The following is a 27,098-nucleotide window of genomic DNA, read 5'->3' as shown; positions in this document are numbered from 1 at the left end:
GGGCTCCAATGGGGGAAAACAAGGGTCAGGGAGCGGGAGGGGAGGGGGTACTGGAGCTGCCATCTTCTGAGCCGCCCCCAGAGACCCTGAGAAGACTTTTTCATCTGTCAATGAGCTCCAGGGCAGATGCCCTGATGCGGATCCACTAAGAGCTTTCTGTCATCTTAGTCACCCACTTCCCACTTCTTTGCCTGGGCATCCTCCCCCACCCCACCCCAGAAGGACTATCCACTGTGAGTCTGGCCACAGAGATGGACATAGAAGGGACACAGGTGGCTGTCACCTGGAAAAACTGTCTGGATTCCTTTTGAGTAGAATGGATGGAAGCTGGAGGGATTGGAGGGTGAATGGACAGAACAGTGGATGATGGGAGGATGGATGTATGCCTGGATGGATGGATAGATGGATGCATGGATGATGGAAAGATGAATGGATGCCTGACTATATGGATGAGTGAAGGGATAGATGCATAGATACATGGATGGAAAGATGATAGAGAAATGAGGAATATATGGATTAATGAATGGATACGCACACTAACCATGAGGGCCCTGGAGGAACCAAGAAGGGCAACCTCTCATGGTCAGAGGAGTTTGATTAACTCAGTACCTGCTCCTGCAACCAAGGTGAGACCGATGATAAATTCTCCATCACTCGACATTGGCAACAACATCCATGGAAATAAATCATCAGAGAGAAGGAAAAACTGACAGGGACCCAGAACGTGCTCTGAGATGCCTTTAATTGCCCTGGTGCCATGCAGACCTAGGACTCCAGACCCTCACTCTTCAGGGGAAGAGGACCTGCCATGAGAGTCCGGAGCTCATTCCCCTATATCTGCTGGCAGGTGCTGTTCAGGAGGGTAAACTGGGTAAACCAGGGCCGTGAGTCCACAATGAAAGTGCAGTTCACCTGAGGAAAAAAAAGTAATTCTATGTAAGACATAAAATAAGAACAATGTAACAATGAGGGTGCAGAAAGGACTTAACAGGAGCTCAAGGGACATTAAACACTAAAGAGAAAAGAAAAGCAGAATCAAACAGTAGCCTGGGGCTTGGCTCTGGAGCTCAGCTCTCCATGATCAAGGCTGGGAGTTCCTGAGAGGGTGCCTGGTGGGACCATGACCTGCCCCTCAGGGTCCTCTCCCCCAGGGCATGCGATGCCTGAAGGACTCTGCCCAGTGAGCTCCCGGGGAGCCCACAGCCTGCCCAGGAGATGGTTCAGGTGACACCCACTCAACCCTCAGTAGCTGCAAACCCACCCCAGTGGAGGCAGCTCCAAGGCTAGGTCCAGAGAGACGCCAGCCCCACTGAGGCCCATATCCAAGGTCTCAGTCCAATTGACCATACGTCAGCCCATAGGGTGATGACATGAGGACTGATTGACTGAGACTTGTCCTTGCTGCCCAGGAGACCAGGAGGAGGGCGGGAGCGACCAGCAAACTAATCAGTCCTCCCGTCCAGAAGAATCGGAGCAGAGGAAGGAAAGGCCCACAGGGAGAACTGCCTCTGCCTGGACCCAAGTTGATAGGAAGCTGGAGGCTGAGGCGCCTCTATTCTGGAGGGGAGGGCCCAAGGCGGGCAGTCTGTGGGGGTCTTTGGTGGGCCAGCCAGGCTGTGAGCACAGGGCCCAGTTTGCTGCTGAGCTGGCAGCATCTTTGTGCAGGGCGAGCCCTGGGACCAGGAGAGGAGGGGTCTGGACTCATCGTTCTGTCCCTGGGTCAATCCTGATGACTTTCTTAAGCTCCCTCCTTGAAGCCTTCTGTGAGGTAAAGAAAATAGACATAGTGGTCTCTGCCCAGGTTCCTGGCACACAGCATCTGAATCCCTTGTAAGTTTCTAAGTGATAAGAACTCCAGGAGCATGTTCTGTTCTACTGAGGTGATTCTAGTGAGCTCCTGGATGGGGACTGGTCACTAGAAAAACCCACCGATGGAGCTGGAGATAGTCATGCCAACGGAGGAAGTCTCCTCCCAAATCCTGACCTGAGATTCAAAGCACCCATGTGGGTGACCACGTTCTTGTATTGGGGGGTGACGCACCTCAATCACCAAAGTTCCTATGCTTGGGACCCTCCCTCACTTCGTCCTGGGTATCTCTGCGTCTGGCTGCTCACCTGTGCCCTTTCACTATATCTTTTAATAAGACAGGAAAGCTAATTATTCCCTGAGTTCTGTAGGTCACTCCAGCAAATTAATCAAGCCTGAAGAGGGGGAGATGGGAACCCCTGATGTGTGGTCAAATTGGACAGAAATTGTGAGCAACTGGCATCTGAATGAGGGACAGGTGTCTCAGGGGCTTCAGCCTTTAACCTGTGAGACTTGATGCCACCTCCAGGTAGGTGGCTGGTGTCCCGGAAGGATTTCTTGGTCACCAGAAGGATCAGTAGCAAGGTGCTCTGTGTGGGGAATAAGGAGTTCCAAAAGGCAGTGTTCAGTCATGTCTGACTCTGCTACCCCATGGACTGTAGCCCACCAGGCTCTCCTGTCCATGGTATTCTCCGGGCGAGAATCCTGGAGTGGGTAGCTATTCCCTTCTCTAGGGGATCTTTCTGTCCTAGGGGTCAAACCCAGGTCTCTGGCATTGCAGGCACATTCTTTACCATCTGAGCCGCCGGGGAAGCCTGAAGGGAAGAACTGTTGCTAATCAAAGGAGAGGCAGCACCGAAACCACCCAAGGCAGAGGCTCATGGAGGTTAGGAGATGACCGCCTGGGACGCTGCACACACCCTAACCTTGACAGCAAGCCCTCCCTTTGAAAACTGCAAAAGAAAGAATGCAGGACTGTCACTTCCTTCATCCTTATCACACACTCCTGCTTGACTATATAACCTTTCCCTTACTCACTAGGGAGAAGGGGCACAGTTTTTGAGGTACTAGCCTAACCCTTCTGCCTGGCAAGGTAATAAAGCCACTCTTTCTTTCTCCATAATTCTGCTTGGCACTGGGGCAGAGAAAGCCAAGATTTTGGCAACACGCCCTCCTTGAAGTGATTTTTCCGTCTCAGGTTACTTTCATTCTCAAACCTTTCTCTCTCCTGGGCTTTCTTGCAGGGGGCAGTTGTCAATGTCTTCATCGTGTTTCTTACAAATTGTGCGGCCCAGGTCCAGTTCCATTAAATATATCATTGTCCAGCTCTGCCGAGGAGAAATTAGAAAACAGAAGGGTAGAGAATCCAGTCTAAAATTGGGCGAAAGACTAGACTATGCATATGAATAGGACACGCACCTATGTGCAATTTCTCTACAAGAACATACCAACCAAAAGATGCCCCTGAGTGCGGCTCCAGCAGCCCTGGACACTTCCCTGTCTTGCTCCTCCTGACGACTGGGACCTGGGAGGCGTATCACCAGTCCACGGCAGTGGCGGGGGTGGGGGGTGTCATGGGACAGAGGACCTGGGGCTGACAGTACACGCACAGCACACCTGACGTCCCCTAGCTCTTGGTTGTATCAGCCAGACACACAGAGGGCATTGCACGGCGCCTTCTAGGGAGGGGGCCGGAAATGCGCATCCACTGAGCCTTTGTCAGAGCCGTGCTGTCCCTCAGGGGGAAACATCCAGACCAGGACAGAGGCCTGGGGGCTGGGCCCTCCATCTCTCCTGGGGCACCCAGGGGCTCAGCACCCAAGGGCAAACCTTCATCCAGGTGGGTGTTTTTGACCTGGGTGCTGCTCTGTGTGTCCATCAGCTTCTCTAAGAAGTCATCATGAGATAGAATCTTGTCCCCTACAGAGAGGTGGTGAGGACTTGAAAGAACTCAGACACAAAGAGGGATGTAGCCAGCAATCTCACCAGGGAGGAACACACTTCCAGGGCACTGACCTGGAATTGTCTAGAAAGCTGATTCCTTAAGGGTTCAGAAATGCCTGTAGCTGAAGCCACCAGCCACAAACATACACACAAACACACACACATGCCCAGCACCTTGCACTGCAGCTAGACCCCAGGCGAGGACAGGATTAGGAGAGATCAGGGCCAGCAGTGGCCACAGTGATGTTCAAGGGGCCCTTGGCTTCCCCGAGTCCAGGGCTTGGACTCAACCCAGGGAAGGGCTGGCCAGTCAGAAAATGAGGGTATGTGAAGGAAGCCAGGGTCATCTGTGCAAGAGGGGGGCCGCCTCCAGTCCCTTCAGGAGTGTGTGCGGTGGGGGACCCTCCCATCAGAGCCCTGCTCACCCAGGCCAGCTTGGGGTGAGCCATTCCACAGCCCGGGCCCATGACGGTCACTCACCTTTTGCTGGGCTCGCCTCACCTCCAGCAGCTTGTAGGCCTGCTCCTCGGTATTGCCACTGTTGAACCAAGCCACGGCGAACTCCACAGACACCACAAAATAATCGAGGTCCTTTCTAATGTCTACAAATTCCATTTGAATGGCCCAGACATGAATGCCCAGGACAGCAAGCCCCAGAAGCAGAGTTGCCTTCAGAAACATGCTGCTCGACCTCAGCCCAAAAGACAGCTGACAGGGGTGTGGGAGTGGTCTCTGGGCAGGGGTGCCCTCCACAGCCCGTACCCCCTGCAGCCCTGCGCTGCTGGCCTCCTGCTTTGAGGGGGCCTCTGCCCAGCCCTTCTGCAGCATCCCTGGCCAGTCTCTCCTGTGGACACCAAACAGAGGCCAAGTGGGGGGTCGCATTCTCTCCTCAGTCATGTAAACCTCGAAGGTAGGGACTTGCACCCAGCAGGCTCTGTCCCCCTCATTTCCAGGGCTTCATCCTGTGAGTGTCCCACCCTTACTGGGCCCTGAGTCTCCCGTTTGCCCTCAGGGCCGTATAAGCAGGGATTTCCGGAGTCACGTGAAGTCCTGGGAGCACCAGGAAGCTCATTCCTGGGCAGTGGCCAAGGCTGCCTGTGACCTTGGCTGGAAGCAACAGTCCCCAGGCAAGCCCAGGGGAGTATGGGGTATGCAGCCAGCTGCGGGGGTGTCTAGGTGAAGCTGTCTTCCCCACTGCCCTGATAGGAGCTTCTAACCGTAGTTGATCTCCCAGCTGTCTTCTCTCTTATTAACTATCAGCTCACATCCACTACATTCAGAGGGTATCTTCCCTATTATGTCTTTTCTTGAAACTTACTGAGGTTTGTTTTACAACCAATATTCCGCAGGTTCTTGAAAAGACTGTATGCTCTGCATTTTTCAGGCGCAGCGTTAGGTATTGATGCATCTCACCGCCAGCAGGCTCTAGCAGATACTGATGTATCTCAGGTCACCTGTGTGACCCAACTTTTCTCATATGGACTCTCTTTACTTTATTTTTTGTTTGGTTTAGGTTTGTGTTTGGATCTGTTTTTCTGCCTGTTCCTGAGAGAGGTGTTAAAAATCTCTCACTGTGATGATAATTGTGGATGTATCTAGTCTCCTTTTCTCATAACTGTGTACATTTGAGACACTGTCATTAACTGCTTGTACAAACAGAGCTGTGGGGCCATTTTATTCTCATCAGTGATCCCTTTACATCCCAGTGATGCTCTCTCTGTGGAGTCAGCCTTGTCTGATATCAGAGTAGCCACTCCAGCAATGCTTTCACTAGAGTTTCCATGATGTATCTTTATCCATCTTTTTACTTGCAGATAGTGCCTTAATAATTAAGTATGTGTCTTGGTAAACAGCATGTAGGTTTTAAAACCAGTCTAACATTCTTTTATTTAGAGGATTTATCCCATTTGTGATGACTCCTGTTACTTATGTTGAGTATCACTTGGCTGTATGATCATGACTTCCCAGATGGTGCTACTGGTAAAGAATCTGCCTCCCAGTGCAGGAGACACAAGAGATATGGGTTCGATCCTTGAGTGGGGGAAGATCCCCTAGAGTAGGATATGGCAACCCATGCCAGTCTTCTTGCCTGGAAAATTCCATGGACAGAGGAGCCTGGCAGGTTACAGTCCATGGAGTCTCAAAGAGTCGGACACGACTGAGTGACTAAGCACAGCACAACACAGAGGTTATCACATTAAGTTTTTATTGCAGTTTACTGTGAACAGAAAACATACTCTGAACCATGTCAATCTTTTGAAATTTGTGAGATTTCTTTTCTCTTTGGCTGGCTGAAATGTTTTTATTTTGTCTTCATTTTTGAGCAATGTTTTTGCTGACTGTAGAATTCTAGGTTGCTTCCTTTTTGATCTCTTTGCACATTCAAAGAAGGGCTCTGAGAACGACGTATTTCCAGTTGACTTTCACTCTTAGGATGCAGCTCTTCATGGTCTCCACTGAAATCCTGGGATATTCATCACAGTCCTCTTTGGCAGATACCGCACTCTAGGTTTTGTTCCCTGAGTTGAGACAGGGAAGATGCCTTTTCTTCAGGGGCATTTCTCCCCAGCATCTGGCAAAAATACCACTGTGGGTGTCATAGGGAACCTTGTGGAGACTGGAGAAGACAGAGATGCTGGCGAAGGCCATACGAAAGTCCAAGGAGCAGACCAAGGTCAGCAGGCCTCCTCCTCACCCCACACCTCTGACCTTGACCCTGGGATAATAGATCCATAACTAAACATGCAACTACAGGACATGACTACTCCTTAGCCCTTAGCAGGTCTGACTGTTGCTATTTCAGAAGTTGAGAGGGACCAGAATGGCTGGCCTGGCACCTGCTGGGAGAACAGAGTTGCCATTTCTCAGGGCAGTGGGGTGGGGTGGGGGGCCTACTGTGATGTTGGGGGTCAGGGGCACAGGCAGGAGAGATGCCCAGATTGCCCTCTGCTCCCAGAAGGACACGTGCCAGGCGGCCAGGCTGCTGTGCACGTCAGGCAAACACAAATTTAAGGAAGCTCTACAAAATAGTGACCCTGCAGAAAGGTCACGGTCATGAGGTCAGTGAGAGTCTGAGGAGTGGCCCTGAAGGAGGGAGATGAAGACGCGCCTTTCTCCAGGAGCTCCTGGCAGGACAGGTACTTCCACGTCCTGGTGCCCAGTTACTGGCGAAGCGGGGTGTGTGCCTGTCCCCGACCGCTGATGGGTCTGAGCACCAACAGGGGATGCCTCTGCATTCTATCCCGAACTCCTTGGTTGCACCATGGTTAGAGAGGAAGACCCACCTGTGTGTGGGTGTTGCTCACTCACACGCTGAGGGTGATGGGCATCACGTTGGCAAACTCCTCTCCAATGCTTCAGGGGAAACACTTCTTTGCATTGTAATTACAGCATTCCCCTAAATTGGAGATTCTTTGAGATGAAAACTACTTTTGAAAACACAGTAGGATTGGGGCACAGCAGTTGCCTCGGCACGTGAAGACAGGTCAGAAGAGGGGAGGTGAGCCCAGCACAGTGGGCCTGGCACAGCACCAGGGGACCCCAAGTGTACGAGGGGAGGGTGGGATGTGCCCTGGGAGTTCTGGGCCAGCGCTCCCGATCCGGCAATAGAAACAAGCCTTGGTGGTTGTGACACGGAATCGCACGTTGTCGCGGCTGGAGATGCCTTAAATGTAGCCTAGCACCACCACCTGGAGAGAGGGGCAGAGCTCCACGTGGGCATTTCTGGCCGAAGTGCCCAGGCCATCAGAGGGGGCCCCACAGTGCTGGTGGTGTCCAGGGCATGCAGCGCTGTGGGGAAGGGTGGGCAGTCCAGGGGTGCTGGTGAGCAGGTGATACTGGCCAACGGGGCTCCATTCCACTGGGGTGCCTGGAAGATAGTGTGGAGCTTGTGCCTTGGGGTGAGGGGTCCCCTGAGCAGGGCATCAAGTCCCCAGCTCCCATCTATCCTGTGTGGAAATTGCTCCCTCTCCCCACTGCTTTAGCCTGTCCCACCGGTGGGCACACATGCCTGTGGCCAGGGAAGTGCAGGCCAGCTTAGGGTCCCATGGTGGGAGTCCTGGGGAGCAGGTCGAGCCCCTCTGCTGCTCTGTCCCCCGGGGGTTGGGCCTTGTCCCTCACCTGGCAGTGCCTTGGGGCAGGATGGCTGCACTGGCCCGGTCTCATGCCCTGGCTCCAGCCCCTGCGAGCGGAGAGTGGGGAGGATGGGGGCTTTCTGGGAGGGTTCTGGGGAGGGCTGTCAGCACACACCTCCCACTCCCGCATCGCTGCCAGGAGCCGGGCAGAGTTGCCCATCCCTGTGTATGTAGCTGGGTCTGAACTGACAGCTCTGGGAGAAGCCCTCCAGGGGCAAAACGGGGAGCTTGAAAGCCAGGGGTCTGGGGAGTAGGAGGGTTGGGGGCAGAAATCCTGTCTCTTCCCTCCTCGGTCCTCTTCCGGTCCAGCTCCCAGATGGTCTATGGCAGCAGAATAGACAGCAGAGAAGTGAAGGCTGACCTTCAGCCACATAAATATTGAGGGAGTGGAGTGTCTCTCTCCTATCAGAGCCACTGTGGGTCTAAGGTGGTGAGACAGACCTCCACTACTTTTTCCTGTCTCTGTCCTCCTGCTCTGTGGCCCCAGCATTGGGTGTAGATGTGGGTTTGCAAAGTCGAGCAAGAAAGAGAAGATCCAGGGAACCAGAAAGGACTGGATGGATCATGGGAGCTCAAGAAAGTGGACCTGAATGGCACGAGTGTGGTTCTAACCCTAATGGCACAAGGAAGATGTGAACGGAAGGAAGGGACAGACCACCACCCAGCCAGCCTGGCTCCTGCAAAACACACATGCACAGACCACAGCCCTGCAGGACGGACGCAGAGCTGACCAGACCCTGAAACCACAACCCACAGAACGCTGGTCAGAATTTGTGCCCTGAATGCAGCTGGGTGAATCTCCCACTGAAACAAAAATACCAACATTCCCCAGAAAGTGCAATAAGATACAGACTCTCCTACTACAATTTTCAGAACATCCAGGATATGACCCAAGATTACTCAGTATACAGAGAACCAAGAAAATTACAGCTCTCCTGGGGGATGGGAGGAACCAATCAACAGATGCCAGTGCTGAGATAACTCAGGTATTGGAGATATCTGACAGACTTTAAAGAAGGTATTATCCAAAACTTCCAGGGACTTCCTTGGCAGTCCAATGGTTAAGACTCCATGCTTCCAATGCAGGGGGACCAGGTTTGATCCCTGGTTGGGAAACTAAGATCCCGCATGCTGTGTGGCCAAAAGAAAAAATGAAAGTTCCAAGTGGAAGTAAGCACTCTTCAAAGATTGGAAAGGTAGGAACTATTAGTAAGAAATAGAAGATAGCCTTAAAAACCAAATGGGAATTTTACTGATATCCTGGAAAATTAAAAAAAAAAACAAAATAAAAATCTCATTAGTGAACTCAAGAGCAGACTGAAGATGTCAGCAAAAAGGGCTTATTAACTTAAGGACAGATCAATAGAAATTATCCATTACAAACACTCAAGAGGAATAAAATGTTTAAATGCATGAATAGAGCTTCAGCAGTCTATGGGAAAATCTAAAGAAGTCTTTCATGTCATTGGACTCTCAGAGGGAAATGAGAAAGTGTTACCGAAAAAGAAGAAGAAGGGGGAGACGAAGGAAGAAACATAAGAGATAATGGCTGAGACTTTCCCAAATTTGTCAAAGACACATTTATTGAACATTTATGTGAACACACACTTATTGAACCCCAAAACAAGTAAATTCTAAGAAATCCACATCAAGGTACTGCTGAAAAACTAAAGACAAAGGAAAAAAAAAAAAAACCAAGAGCCTTTAGACAAAAGACATGATTTACAGAAGAACAAAGATTTGAACAACTGCAAATTTCTCACCAGGAACAGAGAAGCTAGAAGGAAGTGGAATAAGACTTTGAATTCTGAGAGATAAGAACTGCCAAACCAGAATCCCATAGTCAGGGGAAATATATTTTAGGAATAATCATGATATGAAGATGTTATCAGCTGAGGACAGGTTTAAGATATCTCATTGCCAGCAGACATGCTCTGGAAGAAGGGCTAAGAGAATTCTTCAATGGGGAGAAATTTTCTGAGTTCTTCATGGGCTGAGTAACCTGGATTGCATTTTGGGCATATGAAAATTGTGTTATGAGACTCTGTCTTACTTATCTCTATGGGGAATGTTGGTATTTTTGTTTGGGAGGATGGAGGAAAGGGTTCCACATGAGTGATGCAGGAACTTCTGGAAGGACTGCAGCCCAGCCCACACCTCCAATGTCCAGAGCTGTGAGATAATAAATGTGTGTTGTCTTAAGCCATTGTTGGTGGTAGCTTGTCACTGCAGCCTCCAGAAGTTAACCAGCTGCCCAGAGAGGAGAGGGCACTGCCATGGAGACTGGGGGAGAGCCTGAAGGGACCTGCTGGGGCTGGAGCCCTGCAGCGGGGGCTTCTTGGTCTCTCCCCTTATGCTCTTCCTCCAGACCAGGAAAGTCCAGGACGTGTGATGAGATAGGAGGCAGGGCAGACTGAGGGCCACGGGAGAAAGAAGACATCTCTCCCTCCCACAGCAGGCCTCTGGGTTGGAGAACCACATCTCCAAACACCTTCTAAGCTTTGGGCATCTGAAGACCCTGCCCAGATAGTGGTACTGGATGGAGGCTATGTGTGTACTGTATGAGTGCCACAGAGGGTCGCAGGGACAGGAAACACCACTGGTCCATCCACAGGGACAGCAGGACGTGAACATAGAGCCGTGTCGAGGCCACACCCGCAAGTTTCCTTAGGAGGCACACCCTCCATTTTCTGGGGAACCTTAGCTTTTCCGGGGAGTCCCAGACATCTCTCACAGTTAAGAAATAGCAGGAGGAAGATGCCAAGGTTTGGGCTCATGGGCAAACTTGCATCCTGGCCAGCCCGGGAAGTGGAGAGGGGACCAATCGGGAGAAAGTCTGAGAATGATCACATAGAGAGAACATGGTGTTCAGGACTCCACCTCGCTCCACTGCCCTGGGACCCAACGCCCCTGTGTCCCTGTCACTTCCTGCCCCTCCAGGCCTCCCACGGCCTGGCTGGGCTGAACTCAGTGGATGGAAACCCCAGGCTGGCTCCCATTCAGAGACACTAGGCTAGCAGGAGGGTCTAGCCTGCCCAGAGAGCAGCCCCCAGAGAGAGGGGGGTTTGGTGGGTGTGTGTATTTGAGATGAGCAGGCCTGGAAGGAGGACGCGAGTCTGCCCAGCTCTCCCAGAGGGCTCTCACCTGTGAGATCAAGAGGAGGAGAACAGCTGTGGGTGTGGGTGGCGCCCGGCTGCTTTGAATCCACTGGGCAGAGCGGCCCCAGGCAGGGCGAGCCAGGATGGTCAGACCCTGGCAGGGCCCCCGGCTGCTGCTGGCTGTTGTCGGGGCTCTGGTGGCCCTCAGCTATCAATCAAAGCGGAAGACCTTTATTCTTGTCTACGAGGTGCCTGTGTCAGACCCCGTGGTGGTGACCACCATGGACTTTTTGACCACAGACTTCAACAAGAAGAACGAGGACCTGTACAACTTCAGGATTGTGCGTGTCCTGAAGGCTGTGAAGAGGGTCAGTGCCCCCCACCCTCCCCTCGTGCCCCTCTCTGGGGATCTGTGGGTTCAGGGCAGCCATGCAAGTGAACTCAGTCTCGTTTAGTCCAAAGTGGGTGTTTCAAGTGAAAGTGAAAGTGAAGTTGCTCAGTCGTGTCCGACTCTCAGCGACCCCATGGACTGCAGCCTACCAGGATCCTCCATCCATGGGATTTTCCAGGCAATCTCCTGGAGTGGTTGAAGTGGAGTCGCTTAAATGATACCCAAGACCAGGGCTGCACATCCTGGTTCAAGGGCCTGAGCTGCCGGAAGGGGACTCTTGGGCACCGGGAGACCATGTGCACCTCAGGGGCTGTCTCCACGAGGGCAGCAGCACCCAGTACCCACAGCTGAGACGGGCTGGCCCTGAGAGTCTAGCCTGCTGCTCTCTGCCCTGTACATCAGCAACACATGGATCACCAAGGGTGACTTTGCCTATGGAGTGGCTTCTGGGGAATTCTGCTCAAATGGCAGAGGGGCCAGGGGAGGCAACCAGGAAGGGGAGTGGGGAACCCGTGGGTCTGTCCAAGGAGGGCCTTCAACCTGGGGTGCCCCATGAGGAGCTCCCACCCCTGGAAGTGACAGAGATGGGAGAGGGGTCCTTTATCCATCGTCCTTGCCTCCCACAGCTGACTGACCACCTGGAGTATCAGGTCAACCTGGAGATGCGGCGGACTACCTGCCTCAAGTCGGAGCTGACCAACTGCTCCTTCCAGGAAGGGAAGCTCTACAAGGTACTGGGCACATCAACAAGAAAGGGCTCACTTCCTGGGGCTCTGCTCCTCAGATTTTGGAAGAACAATGGGGAGGCAGGGGGCCCAGATGGAGGAGCAGAAGTGGCTGAACTGCAGGGTTGGGGCAGAGCCCTCTGACCCCAGGCAAATAGCTGGTTATAATAATATTTTAGCAGCTGGGGGACTTTGCTGGTGCACCCACTGAATATCTGAATGTCAGCCTGTTGTGAACACACAATCAAGGGCTGTATGCTCTGCTCCTTTCACCAGCAGTGTTGAGGCAAACAGGAGGAAGTGATAGGAAAATGAGTCAGGAATAGTTCAACCAAGGGTGGAGTGGGTCAGGGAGGGGAGAAGCCTGCAGGCACGTGACCTTGTGAGGAGCCGCCTCCCCAAAAATGGCTTCATCCCCACTCCACACAGTTCTCATACTGGGAAGGTCAGCTGGGCCATCATCACTCAGGAGGTGGACCATCTCTCTCTCACACACACACACACACACACACACACACACACAAGTCAGAAGGGCCCATGTGCTCAGGGGCCTTGAAGACCTCAAGTCCTACAGGCCCTGCAAACCACAGCTCTTTACCCAAAAGGACTACATGAGGGTGATCATGTAGTGATCTTGCCTAGGACAGTCCTGTTTGGTGTCCAACTTCCTAGTGTCATTGTTAATACCATCCCCATTTGCTTACAATGTGTTCTGGTTTGGTTCCTAGATTTTTGGTCACCCAATTCTAGTGGCCTGCGTGTTCTGGACATAAACGTATCCATCCACAGGCTCCCCCTTCCATGGAAAAGTCTTCAAAATCTAGCAAGTTAGATGTGTTGGTGGAGAAGATCATGAAGTCTATGAAAAGAGTAATTGATGATTACAGTAAACTTAGTCTTGTCACTGTGGGAGATTGAATTGTGGAGTCAGTATTCTGAATTCTATCTTAGGAGAAATGTCAATGTTTAAGCCTCCCACCCCACCATGTCCTCGCCCTGGGATTTCCAAGAAAGAGCAGGAAAGCAAAATCACAGTATGAAATGATAATAATGTACAAAATCTGTTGATTGAGCTTTCACTGTTGAAAAAGAAATGGGATCTTAGGAGAGAACCAGGAAGGGGAAGGCGAAGGTGTGATGACAGGTGGATGGGCAGATGAAGGAAGGAAGGAGGGAAGGAGAGGGGATGGGTTGCATGGGAGGAAGGTGAAGGGAAGCGTGAAGGGGTGAGGTAGGAGAGCAGGTGGAGGGAGAGGGAGGGAACCAAGTGAGGGTAAGGTGTGACATGAACAGTGCATGAGTAGAAAAGAAGAGGAAGAAAAAGTCAGTCGTTCCCACAGTGATGTGAGTGGGGAGACACTTTATCTCTAGTCTCCAATTCCAACCATGAGCGGAAGGCGGTTCTGTGGGGGTGGTTCCAGCAGGGACACTATCAAATCCTTAAAATCAAAATAAAGACAGACCCACAAGTTGCCTGGAGGTGGATTGGGGGTGGGGGCTGTCATTTCCCCATCCACATGTCTAACGCCTTCTTCTTTCCCCTTTAAAATGTTTACCTTGTGTGTTGATCTTTTCTACATTTTGTTTTGTGTTTATTTTAGAAAATCGATTGCTACTTCTCAGTATTTGTTATTCCCTGGTTTGAAAAGTATAAAGTTCTGGCCCAAAACTGCACAAATGTCTAGGTGTCTCGGAGTGCAGCCCACAGATACTGTGCATCAAGGTACCCTGCACCCAACAGGAACTCTCAGTGAAGAAAATAAATGTTGGTCAACCTGTGCTCTTCATGCTCTGAATGTTTATGATTCCACTCCCAGATTCTTTAACTTATAATAAAATGATGTGAAGTTCTTCTGGGCTAGGGCAGTTTGGGGGTCTAAGGGAGATGACACGAATAATTCTTGTCCTTGTAGGCTATACACCTTCAGGATAGCAGAACTTCAACCTCATCTTTATATCAAGTAGGACTGTTTAGATTTTAAAATAAGTTGAGAAAAGGGGGAAGGAGAACAAAGGAAGATGCTCTAATTACTTAACTGAACAGCTAAAAGATACTGGCAAGAATGCCTGTGATGACATCTCTGAGATGCCCAGTCTTGTCTAAAGTGTGAAAGAGGAAACAAGGACAAACAATGCAAGTAATTGAAAAGAGGAGGGCACATGCCTTATTTTTGCAGGCATGAGCACTTTCTGATACCAGACTTCAGAATTAGACTCATACCCCAGCAACAGCAGGATTGGACCAGAGCAGGTCTCTTTTTGGAAGGATTTCTCTCCCACAATTGGCAAACCAACCACAATGATGTTTGGTTTCTTGTTTTCCTTCCTGTGGGAGGAGGAGGATGTGGGCCATCATGCCCCATTTATTCTTCCCAACAAACTCATCAGATGAATTCCTCGGGGAAGGCAGTGTTTGAGGGCAGAGAGAAACCAGGAATGCTGCATTAAAGGGGGTGCCCTTTCACGGATGTCACATTAGCAGTGAGAAATAAGCACCGCCACCCACCAGCTTGATTCAGGATGTCAAGTAATGTCACCAGGCTCAGCTCCCCACTCGACTTCCCCCGTGTGGTCTCACGATGGCACCTGTGGTTCACTGAGTCACATCCGCCCTGCTTCACACAAGGTAGGGAAAGGATGAGCCTCCCCAAGAGTTCGAGCAAAAGCCTTGGGGTTTAATGTCTCCAGGGGATTCTAGGGACTCTGTGGAAGACTCACAGGCCCACACAGCAGCCATCGGCTGGCAGAGAGAGAGGTGGCTGGGGCGTTTATCTCCTGTTGCAGGCTGCCGGGCATTAATTCCCTGGAACCTCTAGCTCATGGTGGCTCAAGGGCAGAGAAAGCAGCCAGAGGTGATGGGAACAGGTGTTGGCATTTAGAGCCGGTGTGCACAGAAGGATGAGAAGTGAGAGACATGGCAGACACTGAGGGGACAGGGCATGGGTGATCTGTGAGCTGGCGGCAGCCACCGCGTCCCCAACAGCTAGCGAAGAACAATTTTTTTTTTCAACTTCTACTCTCCCAACGAAAGTTCTGGAGTCCTCAGGACTCTATTTCAGGTGGGGCCCAGGTGAGAGTCCCCTCTACCAACCGTCTGAGAAGATGCTAACCTGCAGTCTCCTTATCCTTAAGGAGAATGACAAGAATGACAGTACCTACTTCTCGAATCGTTGTAAAGATTAATGATGATAAATGCATCTAAGTCGCTCAACACAATGCCTAACACAAAGCCAATATTCAAACAAACATTAGCCACTTGTAAGAACACCGGCAGTAGTAGCGTAATCTAACATCAATCGGCTGTCAAGTCTCTTCTGGCATTTTGACTGCTTTGTCTGGAGCTGGGGGCTGGGGTGGGGGTGGGTTGGAGAATAAAGGAAAGGCAGGACATGTGTGCTCATTGACCTTGGAATTCCCAGCCCAGTGGGTTTTTGAAATTTATTTTGAAATCACTGTGGATTCAGAGGAAGTTACAAAGAATACAGAATGGTCCCTTTACCCTTCATTTAGTTCCCCCCCCCCATGGTTACATCTTTTGTAATTATAGAAAAATATCACAGGCAGGAAATTGACACCATACAGTGTGTGTGTCCTTTCATCACACATGTAGCTTTGTGTGGCCACCTCCACAAAGACCTTCTGCCCGAACTCCACTGCAGTCGCACCCTTTCTTCACCCACTCATACTTCCAGAAATCACTAACTTCTTCTCCATCTCTATTACTGTGCCAATTAACACATATTGTGTAAATGGAATCATACAGGCCTCTTTGGGGACCGGTAACATTGCCCTGGAGAAGGCAATGGCATCCCCCTCTAGTACTCTTGCCTGGAAAACCCCATGGATGGAGGAGCCTGGAAGGCTGCAGTCCATGGGGTCGCTAGGAGTCGGACACGACTGAGCGACTTCACTTTCACTTTTCACGTACATGCATTGGAGAAGGAAATGGCAACCCACTCCAGTGTTCTTGCCTGGAGAATCCCAGGGACAGGGGAGCCTGGTGGGCTGCCGTCTATGGGGCCGCACAGAGTTGGACACAACTGAAGCGACTTAGCAGCAGCAGCAGCAGCAACATTGCCCTTGGGATCCATCCAAGTCATTTCATGCATCAGCAGTAAGCGCCTTTTAACTCCTGAGTGGCATTCCATGGTGCACTCAGTACCAAAGTTAACTACTTACTTGTTGCAGGAGTGTTAGTTGTTCAAGTTTGGGGCTATTACAAAAGAAGCTTTTATGGACAATCATGTAAGGCAGTGGTCCCCAACCTTTTTGGCTTCAGGGACCAGTTTCGTGGAAAACAATTTTTCCATGGGCTGAGGAGGGGTGGGGGATGTTTCAGGATGATTCAAGGGCATTACAGTTATTGTACACTTTATTATTATTTTATTACATCAGCTCCACCTCAGATCATCAGGCATTAGATCCTGGAGGTTAGGGACCGTTGATGTAAGATTTACGTGTAGAACTAAATTTTCATTTCTCTAAGTTAAATGCCCAGGAGCGCAATTGCTGAGGAATGTGGTAAAGCATATTTTAAGATTTAAAAAAAAAGAAACTGCCAAGCTTTTCCAGAGTGGATGTATTATAATGTTCCTATCTGTCTCTGGTGATGGGCTTCTCTGGTGGCCCAGTGGTAAAGATTTCCCCCGCCAATGCAGAAGACACAGGAGACATGGATTCGATCCTTGGGTTGAGAAGATCCCCTGGAGGAGGAAATGGCAAGCCACTCCAGTATTCCTGCCTAGGACATCCCATGGGCAGAGGAGCCTGGTGGGTTACAGACCATTGGGGTGCAAAAGAGTCAGACACAACTTAGAGACTAAACAGCAGTATCATTTCTGGTGACAATCTTTGCTCTGAGGTCAACTTCATCTGATACTAATGTAGGCTCTCCTGCTTTCAATGAATGCCTGCATAATAAAATTTTTTTCACCCTTTTATTTTCAACCTACCTATATCATTATGTTTAAGGAAAGCTTCTTGTAGACAGCCTACAGTTGGGTCATTTTCTAAATCCACTCTATCAATCTCTGTCTTTTGATCGCCTCATTGAGACAATTTACACGTGACTTGTATGTACCATGCATATAATTATTAATATGTCAGTGATTATGTCTATTTTGCTATTTGTTCTCTGTTCTCTCTGCTTTTTGTTTTATTTTTCCTGTGAGTTTCTTGAACATTTTTTAAAAGAATTCCACTTATATGTAGCTATACTGTTTTTTTTTTTTTCATGTATTTTTATACTGTTTTTGCTATGTGTCTCTACATACACTTTTTAGTGGTCACTCTAGATATTACATTACATATATATAATTTGGTCTACTTGCATCAATATTCTACCAGTTTAAGAGACATGTAGACAGTTTATCTCCATTTACATTCCATTTCTAGAAGTCAGCCACTAGGCTGAACTCGGCTGAGATGTTAGGATCTGGACACAGAGGTTTCCTGGAGGCTCTTGGCCTGTGGCAGGGTGATAAGATGCCATTTCATAGGACTCTCACTCTGATAATGAGCAAGCAAGGGTAGAAGGCAGTGCCAGGTCCCCAGGCAGCCCTCTAGGACATCAGATTTGCAAAACTGGACATCCCTCTTTTTTTGCACAACAATTTCCCCACCTTTAACCCTTTACCTCCATTCTCTCTTCTGACTCAAGACCTTCCGGCAAATGTGAGGTTCTTGCTCATGTGTTTACTCTTCCCCTTTGAAAATACTCTCTCCAGTTGCCGTTATGACTGCTGGTGAGACTGGTCCCCAGGAAGGAGGCCAGCTGGTCGGGGGGCAGCGCTCAGCCCACAGCTGATCCACTGGTGGTTAAGGGCACATCTTTTCTGCTCGAATGTGAGTTGTATGAGGGAAGACACCATGAGTCTCACTCCCCCAGCCGTGAGCCCGAGAGAGGCTCAAGAACCCTCTGTCAAGAAAAGCTCCCACAGCCAGCCCAAGATAGGGTCCTTGGAAAGGCCTGCTGGCATAGCTGGCCTTGGCTGGAGCCTGGGAACTTGGATGCTAAACCACTCCGATGCTGATACAAAACCTTCCCTCAGCGATGAGGGCCTCACTTTGTCTACAATGTTTATACAAACAATGGGGTTTATGCTGAGCACCTGTTTTCTTTCCACAAATCTGTGATTTCGGTACATGCTGGGCAGAGGCTGCCCATGTGAACAGCACCAAGTCCCCAGGGAGATTCCCTGGCACACATTCCATCGAATTCCTAGAGGAATGAGGGGTGTCCCATGTGGTGGCCCTGAGAAGGGATGCTGGAATCCTGTGCCTGATGTCTGTGATGTCTACCCCAGAGCCTCGTCCCTGTGCTGATTTTGTCCTGTATCCACCACTGTAATAATCACATCCCTCAGCACCCTGAGAGTCCTCCCAGTGAATTCCTGAGCCTGGAGGTGGGCATTGGGACCCCTGACATACTCACAGAGACCGGTGTCAGTCATAGAGTTATCCATGCATGGGGCAGAAACTGGGCCCTCCAAGCTCAGGCCAGAGTCACAAGGTACCTGAACTAAGAAAAGCCCAGATGTGACTGAGGGTGGGAACTAAGTTATGAGGTTCCCCCAAAGAATTAACAGCCTTTTGCTCAAATGGTATCAGCCACCTAAAGACCATCGACTCCGTGCATGAGTGTAAGTGCACGTGGGAGAGTTTTGGGTGGCCGTGAGTGTGCACGTGTATGTGAGTGTGGACGAGATTTCAATGAGGGATATGAGGGCCTGGCGGATTCTACAGCATAAAGCACACAGCACAGTGGCCCCAGGTTCCATCAGGGATCTTTGCACACGTGCATCTATACATCCAGGCACGAGTTATTCCAGAGCTGGTAATGGTTCATCCAGGGTAGAGTGTACACCAAAAAGTCGCAAATGAAACTCTGGGAGAAGAAAGAAAACAGTCAGCTTTCGGAGAATTGGTTCTTGAAGATGACAAGAAGTTTCTGCACCTGCCCCCCGCCCCTGCTTGGGGAGTCAGGACCCTGCCCTGAGGCTGAGGCCCGACCACATGAGCGAGGTGGGTTTTGCTCGCTGGCACATGCTGGGGGCAAAGGGGATGTCCGAGTCAGCACAGGAATGTCATCCTGGGCTCCCCGACCCGGTCCTCCTGCACTTTCTTCCCGGGCACAGAGAGAGACCCTCAGGCCTGCCAACTTGCAGGAAGGACCAGGAGGAGGGCACAGGTCGGGAGACAAGGAGGTGACTGGACAATCCAGAGGGACCCAGGGATGTGGACCAAGACAGAACAAGGTCCCCAAGGAAAGTAAAGCCGCTTCCACCTGAGGTCCAGGGATTGGACCAGGTGGGCAAGGGGTAAAGCAGCCCAGAGACCTGGGGCCAGGGCGGTGCCAGCCCAGGGTACAGAGATGCCCAGTTACGGTGCTTCCTTTTTCCCCTCCCCACCCCGGGTGCCACCCGTGGCATCAGGCAGCCCCGTGGCCGAGTCCTGGCTCTGCCCCAGCCACAGGGCCCCTGACACCTATCCAAGTTTCCTTGTGCAACGTTTGCTGCCCCCTTGACTGGAGCCCCTTGTCAGCTGCTTGTCAGCACACACCTTCTTCAGCTTCTTCTTGGTCTGAATGGGGCACGAGTGGTTTTTCGTGCTGTTCCTCTTGCACTTGGTCCTGCTAATCTTCACAGTAATCAGGTACTCCACGCCCGTCGTCAGCTACCAAGAAGCAAAGGCTGTTAGCTTTGACTCCCAGCATGGCTGACGCTCTCCTGGAGGAGCTGGGACAGGAGAAGAGCTTCAGGAGCCTCTGTCCCTGGTCCGTTCCCGGGGCTCAGCCTCCTCCCTACCTGCCGGAGGATGCCCAGTGCCCCCTGATCACCACCTGGGATGTGTGATGCCCAGTCCTTGCTCTGTACCTGCTCTATTGCTGCAGCCACAGGTGGCTTCTTACCTGTCTCCCTCTCATCCTTGGGACCAGGGAGGCAACCTGGCTGCAGTTCCATCATGCACCCAAGTCTGCACCGTGGCCCTCAGAACACGTGGACGGAGCAGTATAGGCTAGTCTAGTTCCTGGGCTCTGCCTCTATCCTCATCTTCCCTCCCTGCTGCCTTGTCTCAAAGTTAGCGGTCAAAGCGGTGAGAAGGCTGGGCACTCTGTAGGGTGGTTCCTGGGAGGACAGGCCCCAGAAAACCTCAGAGCAGAGCAGCAGGGGAAGGGAACTGGGATAGGACCACCACCCTGATCCTGGCGTCCCCTGGAAGGATGTCAGGATGTGGGCCTGGTCCGACATCAGGATTTAGGGCTCCTGGCTCTTCATCTAAGGATCGCTCCAACCAGCTAGCAAGACTGGTGCCAAGAGTTTTCTCACTGACCCTCAGCACACCGTGCACATGTGAAGAAACTAGAACGCTAGCTGTAAAGTTAACTAACCTTTTAGCGTGCTCGAGCCCCCATGCTCAGTCGCTCAGTCATGTCCAACTCTTTGCGACCCCATGGACTATAACCCCCCAGGCTCCTCTGGCCACAGGATTCTCCAGGCAAAAATACTGGAGTGGGTTGCCATTTCCTTCTCCAGGGGATCTTCTCGACCCAAGGATCAAAGCCAGGTCTCCTGCATTGGAGGCAGATTCTTTTTTTGTGCATGCAAGCAGATTCTTCACCATCTGGCCCACCAGGGAAGCTTCAGCGTGCTCAATGTTTTCTCATTCATTGTTAGACTTATTTGTTTAATCATAATAGGAATGATCGTGATGATACAAATGTTTTCACAGGTGCTACTTCACTCTTATTCAGCCCACTTCGAAGGTCAGGAAGCTGAGGCCTGGAGAGTCTGGATGGCGCTTGACCAACACACCACAATTAGGAGGAGCTGGGTGTCAAAACCAGAAGTGGCACCGGGAGCCCAGCAAAGATGGTCATGGTGTCCCCTCCCTGCCCGTTGAGAGGTACGGATGGAAATAGTCAATGGGCAGCATACAGGCCTGCCCAGGGGCCTGGCCCCAGGTCACCCGGCCCCTCAGGGGCACTCTCTCTGTCCACTAATCTGGCTGAATGATATCAGAAGTTCGCTTGTAAACAATTACTTCAGTTAGCTGTTAGTGATAGAGGACCAACACTCCATGGGGTCGCAAAGAGTTGGACACGACTGAGCGACTGTCACTTTCACTTCACTTTCACCAGCTCTGTTACTGGCCTCCTGGAGTTCCAGCTTTATCCCAGGGACCAACAGGGGGAAGAAAAGGCCAACTTGGGCAGAATGTGGTGAGTGGCCGCCACCTCGTGGCCACGTCACCTCAGTGTCCTCGGGCCTGTGTGCTGGCGTCACACAGCAGGAGTGACTCAGGTGGACCGGCTGCTGTCCATGCCCGGTGAGGCCCTTCGGGTCACACCAGCACTGCCCGAGGGCCCGCCCCACCCTGGTCTCCATTCCTGCCGCCCCTCTCTCTAACCAGAGCCTTGATCTCCAAGTCAGTCATTTTCCCAAATCCAGCAAATTGAACCAAGGTGTATTACCATCGCCGCCCTAACTCATAGAGTTTACTGTCTAACCTTGAGGGCAGGTTGGACCAACAAAAGTGTTTTTTAAACAGTTTTGCTTTCCTCTATTATCCTTCAACTGATGTATTTCAGAGAAACTTTATACGTTAAATAAAATGAGAGAGGATGGGTAATTCCAGGTTCTGAAAGGACCCAACTAGAGGCCCTCTGTATCATTCTGGGTTTCTCAAGGACACAGCTATGATCTCCAGATCCAGATTTTCAAGCCCTGGGCATGAACGCTTATATTTTGCCAAAAGAGAGGAATAATAAAGGCAATGAAACTATCCTCGGTTGCTGTTCCTCTGGCAAATTTCTGAATGAAAGCAATTCTTCCCCCGGAAGAGCAGCTGAGAAGCTCAGGGGATACTCAGGGGGCTCGGGGTCTGAGGGACCCTGCAGGGCCAGCTCCCAGGAAGCGCCCCCACCCCAGCCCTGTCTGGGAGCCACACCTGTGCCGCTGTCTCACCTGCACCTGGCTGCGGAGCAGCTTGTCTACGCCGAACAGGTAGGAGTCATTGCTTTTGTTGTTGTAGCTGTCCAATAAGAAGGTGAGTGTGGCGTTCACGTTCCTTGGGCTCTCGGAATCCTGGAAGCCAGGCCACTGTTGATGTCGACCCAGCACCAGTGCCAGGGCTGCCAGCAGCAGCAGAGGGTTCCCCCAACGTCCAGCTCCCATTTCTGTGGTCTCCTCTTCACGGGGCTTTCCAGGTAGGAAAGTGCCAGCCTCGTCTGCTCACTTGCTCTCCCTGCCGCCCTCGCCAATGCAGGTTTCCATGGGAGATGCCTGCCTGCGTGAAACCGAGAACCGAGACCTTGACCCCTTCTTTCCGGGGCTTGCCCGTGATTTGACCAGAGGACCCGTGATGGACCTGCAGAGGGTCATTCACTTTTCTCAGTAACTGAGGCAAGTATGATTTCTAAATGTCTCTCTCCCCCTTCATACCCTATCAGGAGGAAAGCCCCCAGGACAGACCCCGCAGGCAAGAAGAGGTGGTGTATCAGACAGAGAAGGGGTTTCCATGGTGGCTCAGACGGCAAAGAATGCGCCTGCAATGCAGGAGATCTGGGTTGGATCCCTGGCTTGGGAAGAGCCCCTGGAGAAGGGAATACTCACTCTTGTATTCTTGCCTAGAGAATTCCATGGACAGAGGAGCCTGGCAGGCTATAGTCCATGGGGTCACAAAGACTCAGGCTCAGTGACCAGCTCCTTTCACTTTCTTTTATCAGACGGAAAAGAGGCTGTCTGTGGGATTGGGGGAAGGTTACAGAGAAGGTGATGCTTGAACTGGGATCCAAGGGATGAAGGCCTGATACATTGCTTTTACCTACAGTGGGTTCCAGCTGTCTAGGCCAGCGATCCACTATTTCCCGTGCTTCCCTTTCGGCACTGGCTCTCTGCCATCCACTGACCAGAGTTCTGCTGCTGGATCCAACTGTGCCTGCAGGCCCCAGCGCTCACCCTTACCATCTTGGTGTGACCCCAGCAGAGCTTTGTGAGGTAACCCTGGCCTTTCTGTGAGGGAGCAATGAGCTGTGAGCTTTGTTTAGAAATTAAATCCTGCAGTCCCCCAGAGGTTAGGTGTTACCTGTACAGGAGGGGAAATTTCCTCTCTACTCTTTGGGTTTCTGTCTGGGCCTAAGAATTAAACTGACAGAAGCCAGATTAACAGGAGAAAGGCTACCAACTTTCTGGGCTTTCACGAGTACCTGGGAGCCTCTGCAAGAAAGTGAAGACCCAGAGAAGTGACTGGAGCAGGGAGCTTTCATAACTTGTACACACAGTAAAACTGTGAAGTAGCCAAGACGAAGGGGTTGAGTTCAGGGTACCCCATGGTGAAGGGGTAAAAGGTTAGTTTACGTAGCCTCCTTGGCTCTGTATTCCCGTCTCCAGTTACCAGGACAACCTCTGTCCTCATGTGCAGGGAGGGGATGGTTTCACTTTGTACATTTATCTCCTGCTTCAGGAAGGAAGGACTAGTGGGGAGGTCAGAGTGACCTTCCTGCTTCTGCCATTTTTTTCAGACTCCTCCGGCTTAAGACCGCCTTTGGGCCAAGGTGCCATATTTGGGGATAGCTTGTCCTGAACCCCATCACCTGCACCAATAAGCCCGTAAGAGCTCCCTGTGCTTAAAACACTCATCGAAGTGGGATCCTGAATGGCATTCTGCTCCAGACAACGCTAGTGGGACAATTATGAAATGTGGGTAAAGTCTGTAGACTAATAGCGTAAAACTGTTGACACTAATAACCAATAACCCATAGCGACTTCACTTTCACTTTTCACTTTGATGCATTGGAGAAGGAAATGGCAACCCACTCCAGTGTCCTTGCCTGGAGAATCCCAGGGACAGGGGAGCCTGGTGGGCTGCCGTCTGGGGTCGCACAGAGTCGGACACGAATGAAGTGACTTAGCAGCAGCAGCAACAGGGATAGAAAAGGGCTTTATTTGAGACAAACTGAGAAGTATAGCCAGAGACACAATAACTCTGACGACTCTGAGGAACTTCTGGGAAGAAGCATGGCTGTCAGCTGTTTTATGTCATTTTAGAACAAAGAACATCAAACCAGTCAGGGGTACATGCCTGCAGGGTTTCAGAAAAACTGGATCAGCGAGTATACAGAGAGTCAGTTCACCGGTGACCCTAGGAGAGGAGTCTTATCATCAAGGAGTCTGAGCATCGGCATCCTAGGAAGGGAGGCATTTATTTCTTATCTTCAGATGTTATAAACTTCTGGACAGTCTGCCCTTTTCTTTAGTGATTAAAGCAGATATACAGTGTATGTCTGATGGGTCACAAACAGGCTGTTTTAATTAGCATAAAATTCAACACAACTCATATATAAGCCTAGGGATTCCCTGGTGGCTCAGACAGTAAAGCGTCTGCCTACAATGTGGGAGGCCTGGGTTTGATCCCCTGGGTTGGGAAGATCCCGTGGAGAAGGAAATGGCAACCATTCCAGTACTCTTGCCTAGAAAATTCCATGGATGGAGGGGCCCGGTGGGCTACAGTCCATGGGGTCGCAAAGAATCAAATACGACTGAGCGACTTCACTTCACTTCACTTCATATATAAGCCCGAATGACTAACTCCTACTTCAATATGTGAACATTTCTTCTGTGAATACAAATGTTAACTCTTTGGTTTCTACCGTCGTCCTAGATTTAACACAGGATGTTAGCATGCAGGGATGGGAGAACTTGATGCTATTGTTGTAACCTTTCAGTAAGTCTGAACTGACTTCAAAATAAAGATTAAAATGTTCAAAAATAAATACATAGGTTCTTAGTCATTGAGAAGCAGCTTGATACAGTGAGGGAGACCCATGTTTGTAACTGGTTCTGTTGGGGTCTTTGCTGGGTTCTAGGGGAGCTGGTTCATCTCCTCAGCTTCAGATTCTTCATCTATAAGATGAAAACGGGGAAAAAGACTCATCTCAGATTAGGGTGGAGACAAGGAAGGGAGGAACCTGTTCTCAAGCCAGGCAGGAACACCCTCCTCCATGACTCTGCCATGACTCTGAACACACACGCCCATGGCCCATTGGACCCCAAGTGTCCTGGAATCTAGGCTACCCTCCAGTGTGAAAATTTTACTATACCTGGTAGGGTGTCCTCCCAGACCCCATGGCCTCGTGATTTGTCCAGCTCAGGGAGGCGGCAGCTTTAGAATACTTGAGCCCGGATGGCAGGTGTGCAATCATGAAACAGATACAGAAGGATTCTGAGTGATGTGCGAGAGTGCTTGGGCCTGGACCAGCTCGGCCCGCCCCGGACGTCTAGATGTACAGCCACCCTGGATATACCACCAGTCTGTGGACCTGGGGAGGGGAAGGTGATATCCACAGGCTGTGTTAGGAAACCCACAAACATACCAAATAGATCTGCTTAAGAAATGTGGGCTGATTATATGCATGGAATAAGGGGAGAACAGGGGCCCTGGTCAAATGCCAGGAAAGGGAAAAGGAGAATGAACATATCCAAGGAAAATGAGGAAGTGGGATGAAGTAGGAGGCCTTATCAAGTCTATGCCTAAGGGAAAAACAAGAGCCTTGGTCACATCTGTGAAATGAGGAAGTAGCAGCGCTCTAGTTCTTTCCAAGAGTAAGGATGAGCTAGGGCATGATCGTGGACCAACGGGAACACAGCATCCCGGTCCTGTCCACAGAAAGTGAGGAACAGGGACTGGACGACATCCCTGGGGCAAGACGAGTCAGGCAGCAGTGTTCCATCCACAAATCAGAGGGCTGAGATGGGTTGTTTCCACAGTTGAGGGAGAAGTTGAGGGCTTAGTCATGTCCATGAGATAAGTGGAAAGCAGGGGTGGCCCTGTCCATGGTAGAAGGGGAAACCAGGGCTTGGTCAAGACCATGGAATAGGGGGAAAGGTGGAACGCGCTGTGGGGAAAAGCAACAATTTAATGTCCATAAAATAAGGGGAAACGGGGGCTCATCGTGTCCATGAAACATGGTACAACTAGCAGAAGAAAAACAGAGACTCATAAAACCCACAGAAAGGGAAAGCTTGAGGCCCAGTTGCTGTGTGTGGTCATGGGACAGTTGGGTGAAAACAGATACGGCCGTGGCAGGGGAGTAAGGGGGAATCTGAAGCCTGGACAAGTCCACAAGTTCAGAGGAAGGGGCCTGATCACATCCAGTGACACAGCCTGAATAGACCATGCTGGGCAAAACCACTGCTCATCGTGCTATGGTCTGACTAGACATCTGAAGTGGGGCTGCCTTTGGTCCCTGAAGTGGAGTGGGTCCTGGGGCAGGGGGAGTCACATGGCTGGTGAGAGCCGAAGCCCTAGGGTGCCCGGCAGGTTCCAGGACAGGCTGTTCGGGAGCAGGCACGCACGTAGAGGGCACTCCTTCCTGGCCAGGCTGGGCACAGACATCCCATGGGGTGGCGGTTGGTCTGGTCTCATGGTGGGGCCTGGGCCACTGTGAGGGGGACACTGCCCAGCAGGAGCCGAGCGTCGAGGTGGGGAGGCCTCGCCACCATTGCTTGGCTGAGCTTCACCTTCTTAGTATGTAAAGTCAGTGTCATAGTAAAACAGCTTGTGGATGTTGAATCATAAAAGGTACAGAAGTGCGGGCACAGTGCCTGGGGCTGTGTGCACAAGAGGGAGCTGAGGCAGGTGGAACGGCCCTGGGCTGCCCGCCATTTCTTCCCTCCATCCCTCTGGAACGACTGGCCTGGGGCTAGGACATGGGTCACGGTGTTCCACTCTCCTAGCGACCTGCATTGCTCCCGAGCCTCCCCTCCTCACTTTGGGTGAACAAATGAGCCCCTCCAAACAACAGGCTGGCCCCCTCTGGGTTCTGCTTTCCACGATCTTCTTGTTTGGTTTGTGTTTGTGTTTGACAAGCTCCTCCTCGTCCTCTGAACAGTCCTGCTCTGGCCTGGCTGCTGACCTGGATAGAACCCAGGCAGGAAGCCAATCGATTTGCAGTTCGTCCTCCTGCCAGATGCCCTTCAAAGCAAGCCCAGCAAGGAGCAG

At 51.1% G+C, this 27,098-nt stretch overlaps 3 protein-coding genes across 3 annotated transcripts; 1 reads left to right on the top strand and 2 right to left on the bottom strand.

The window, feature by feature from the left end:
• Positions 1-732: 732 nt before the first annotated feature.
• On the bottom strand, positions 733-4,769 carry LOC129624938 (probable cystatin-16). The gene is made up of 3 exons (XM_055543136.1): positions 4,232-4,769; positions 3,025-3,135; positions 733-912 (listed from the first exon to the last, which is right to left on the bottom strand). The coding sequence occupies exons 1-3, from the start codon at positions 4,646-4,648 to the stop codon at positions 832-834; spliced, it is 609 nt and encodes a 202-aa protein (XP_055399111.1). The 5' UTR covers positions 4,649-4,769; the 3' UTR covers positions 733-831.
• A 6,356-nt stretch (positions 4,770-11,125) lies between these two features.
• On the top strand, positions 11,126-13,876 carry CST11 (cystatin 11). Its single transcript, XM_055543293.1, has 3 exons — positions 11,126-11,350; positions 12,000-12,104; positions 13,700-13,876. The coding sequence occupies exons 1-3, from the start codon at positions 11,126-11,128 to the stop codon at positions 13,781-13,783; spliced, it is 414 nt and encodes a 137-aa protein (XP_055399268.1). The 3' UTR covers positions 13,784-13,876.
• A 3,876-nt stretch (positions 13,877-17,752) lies between these two features.
• Positions 17,753-22,273, bottom strand: CSTL1 (cystatin like 1). The gene is made up of 4 exons (XM_055543291.1): positions 22,064-22,273; positions 19,659-19,772; positions 18,907-18,984; positions 17,753-17,797 (listed from the first exon to the last, which is right to left on the bottom strand). Exons 1-4 carry the CDS (start codon positions 22,271-22,273, stop codon positions 17,753-17,755), a joined length of 447 nt encoding a protein of 148 aa, XP_055399266.1.
• Positions 22,274-27,098: the final 4,825 nt, after the last annotated feature.

This window comes from Bubalus kerabau, chromosome 13 (genome assembly GCF_029407905.1).
Source record: "Bubalus kerabau isolate K-KA32 ecotype Philippines breed swamp buffalo chromosome 13, PCC_UOA_SB_1v2, whole genome shotgun sequence".
Lineage (NCBI taxonomy): Eukaryota > Metazoa > Chordata > Mammalia > Artiodactyla > Bovidae > Bubalus > Bubalus kerabau.
This window is presented reverse-complemented; position numbering and strand designations above follow the sequence as displayed.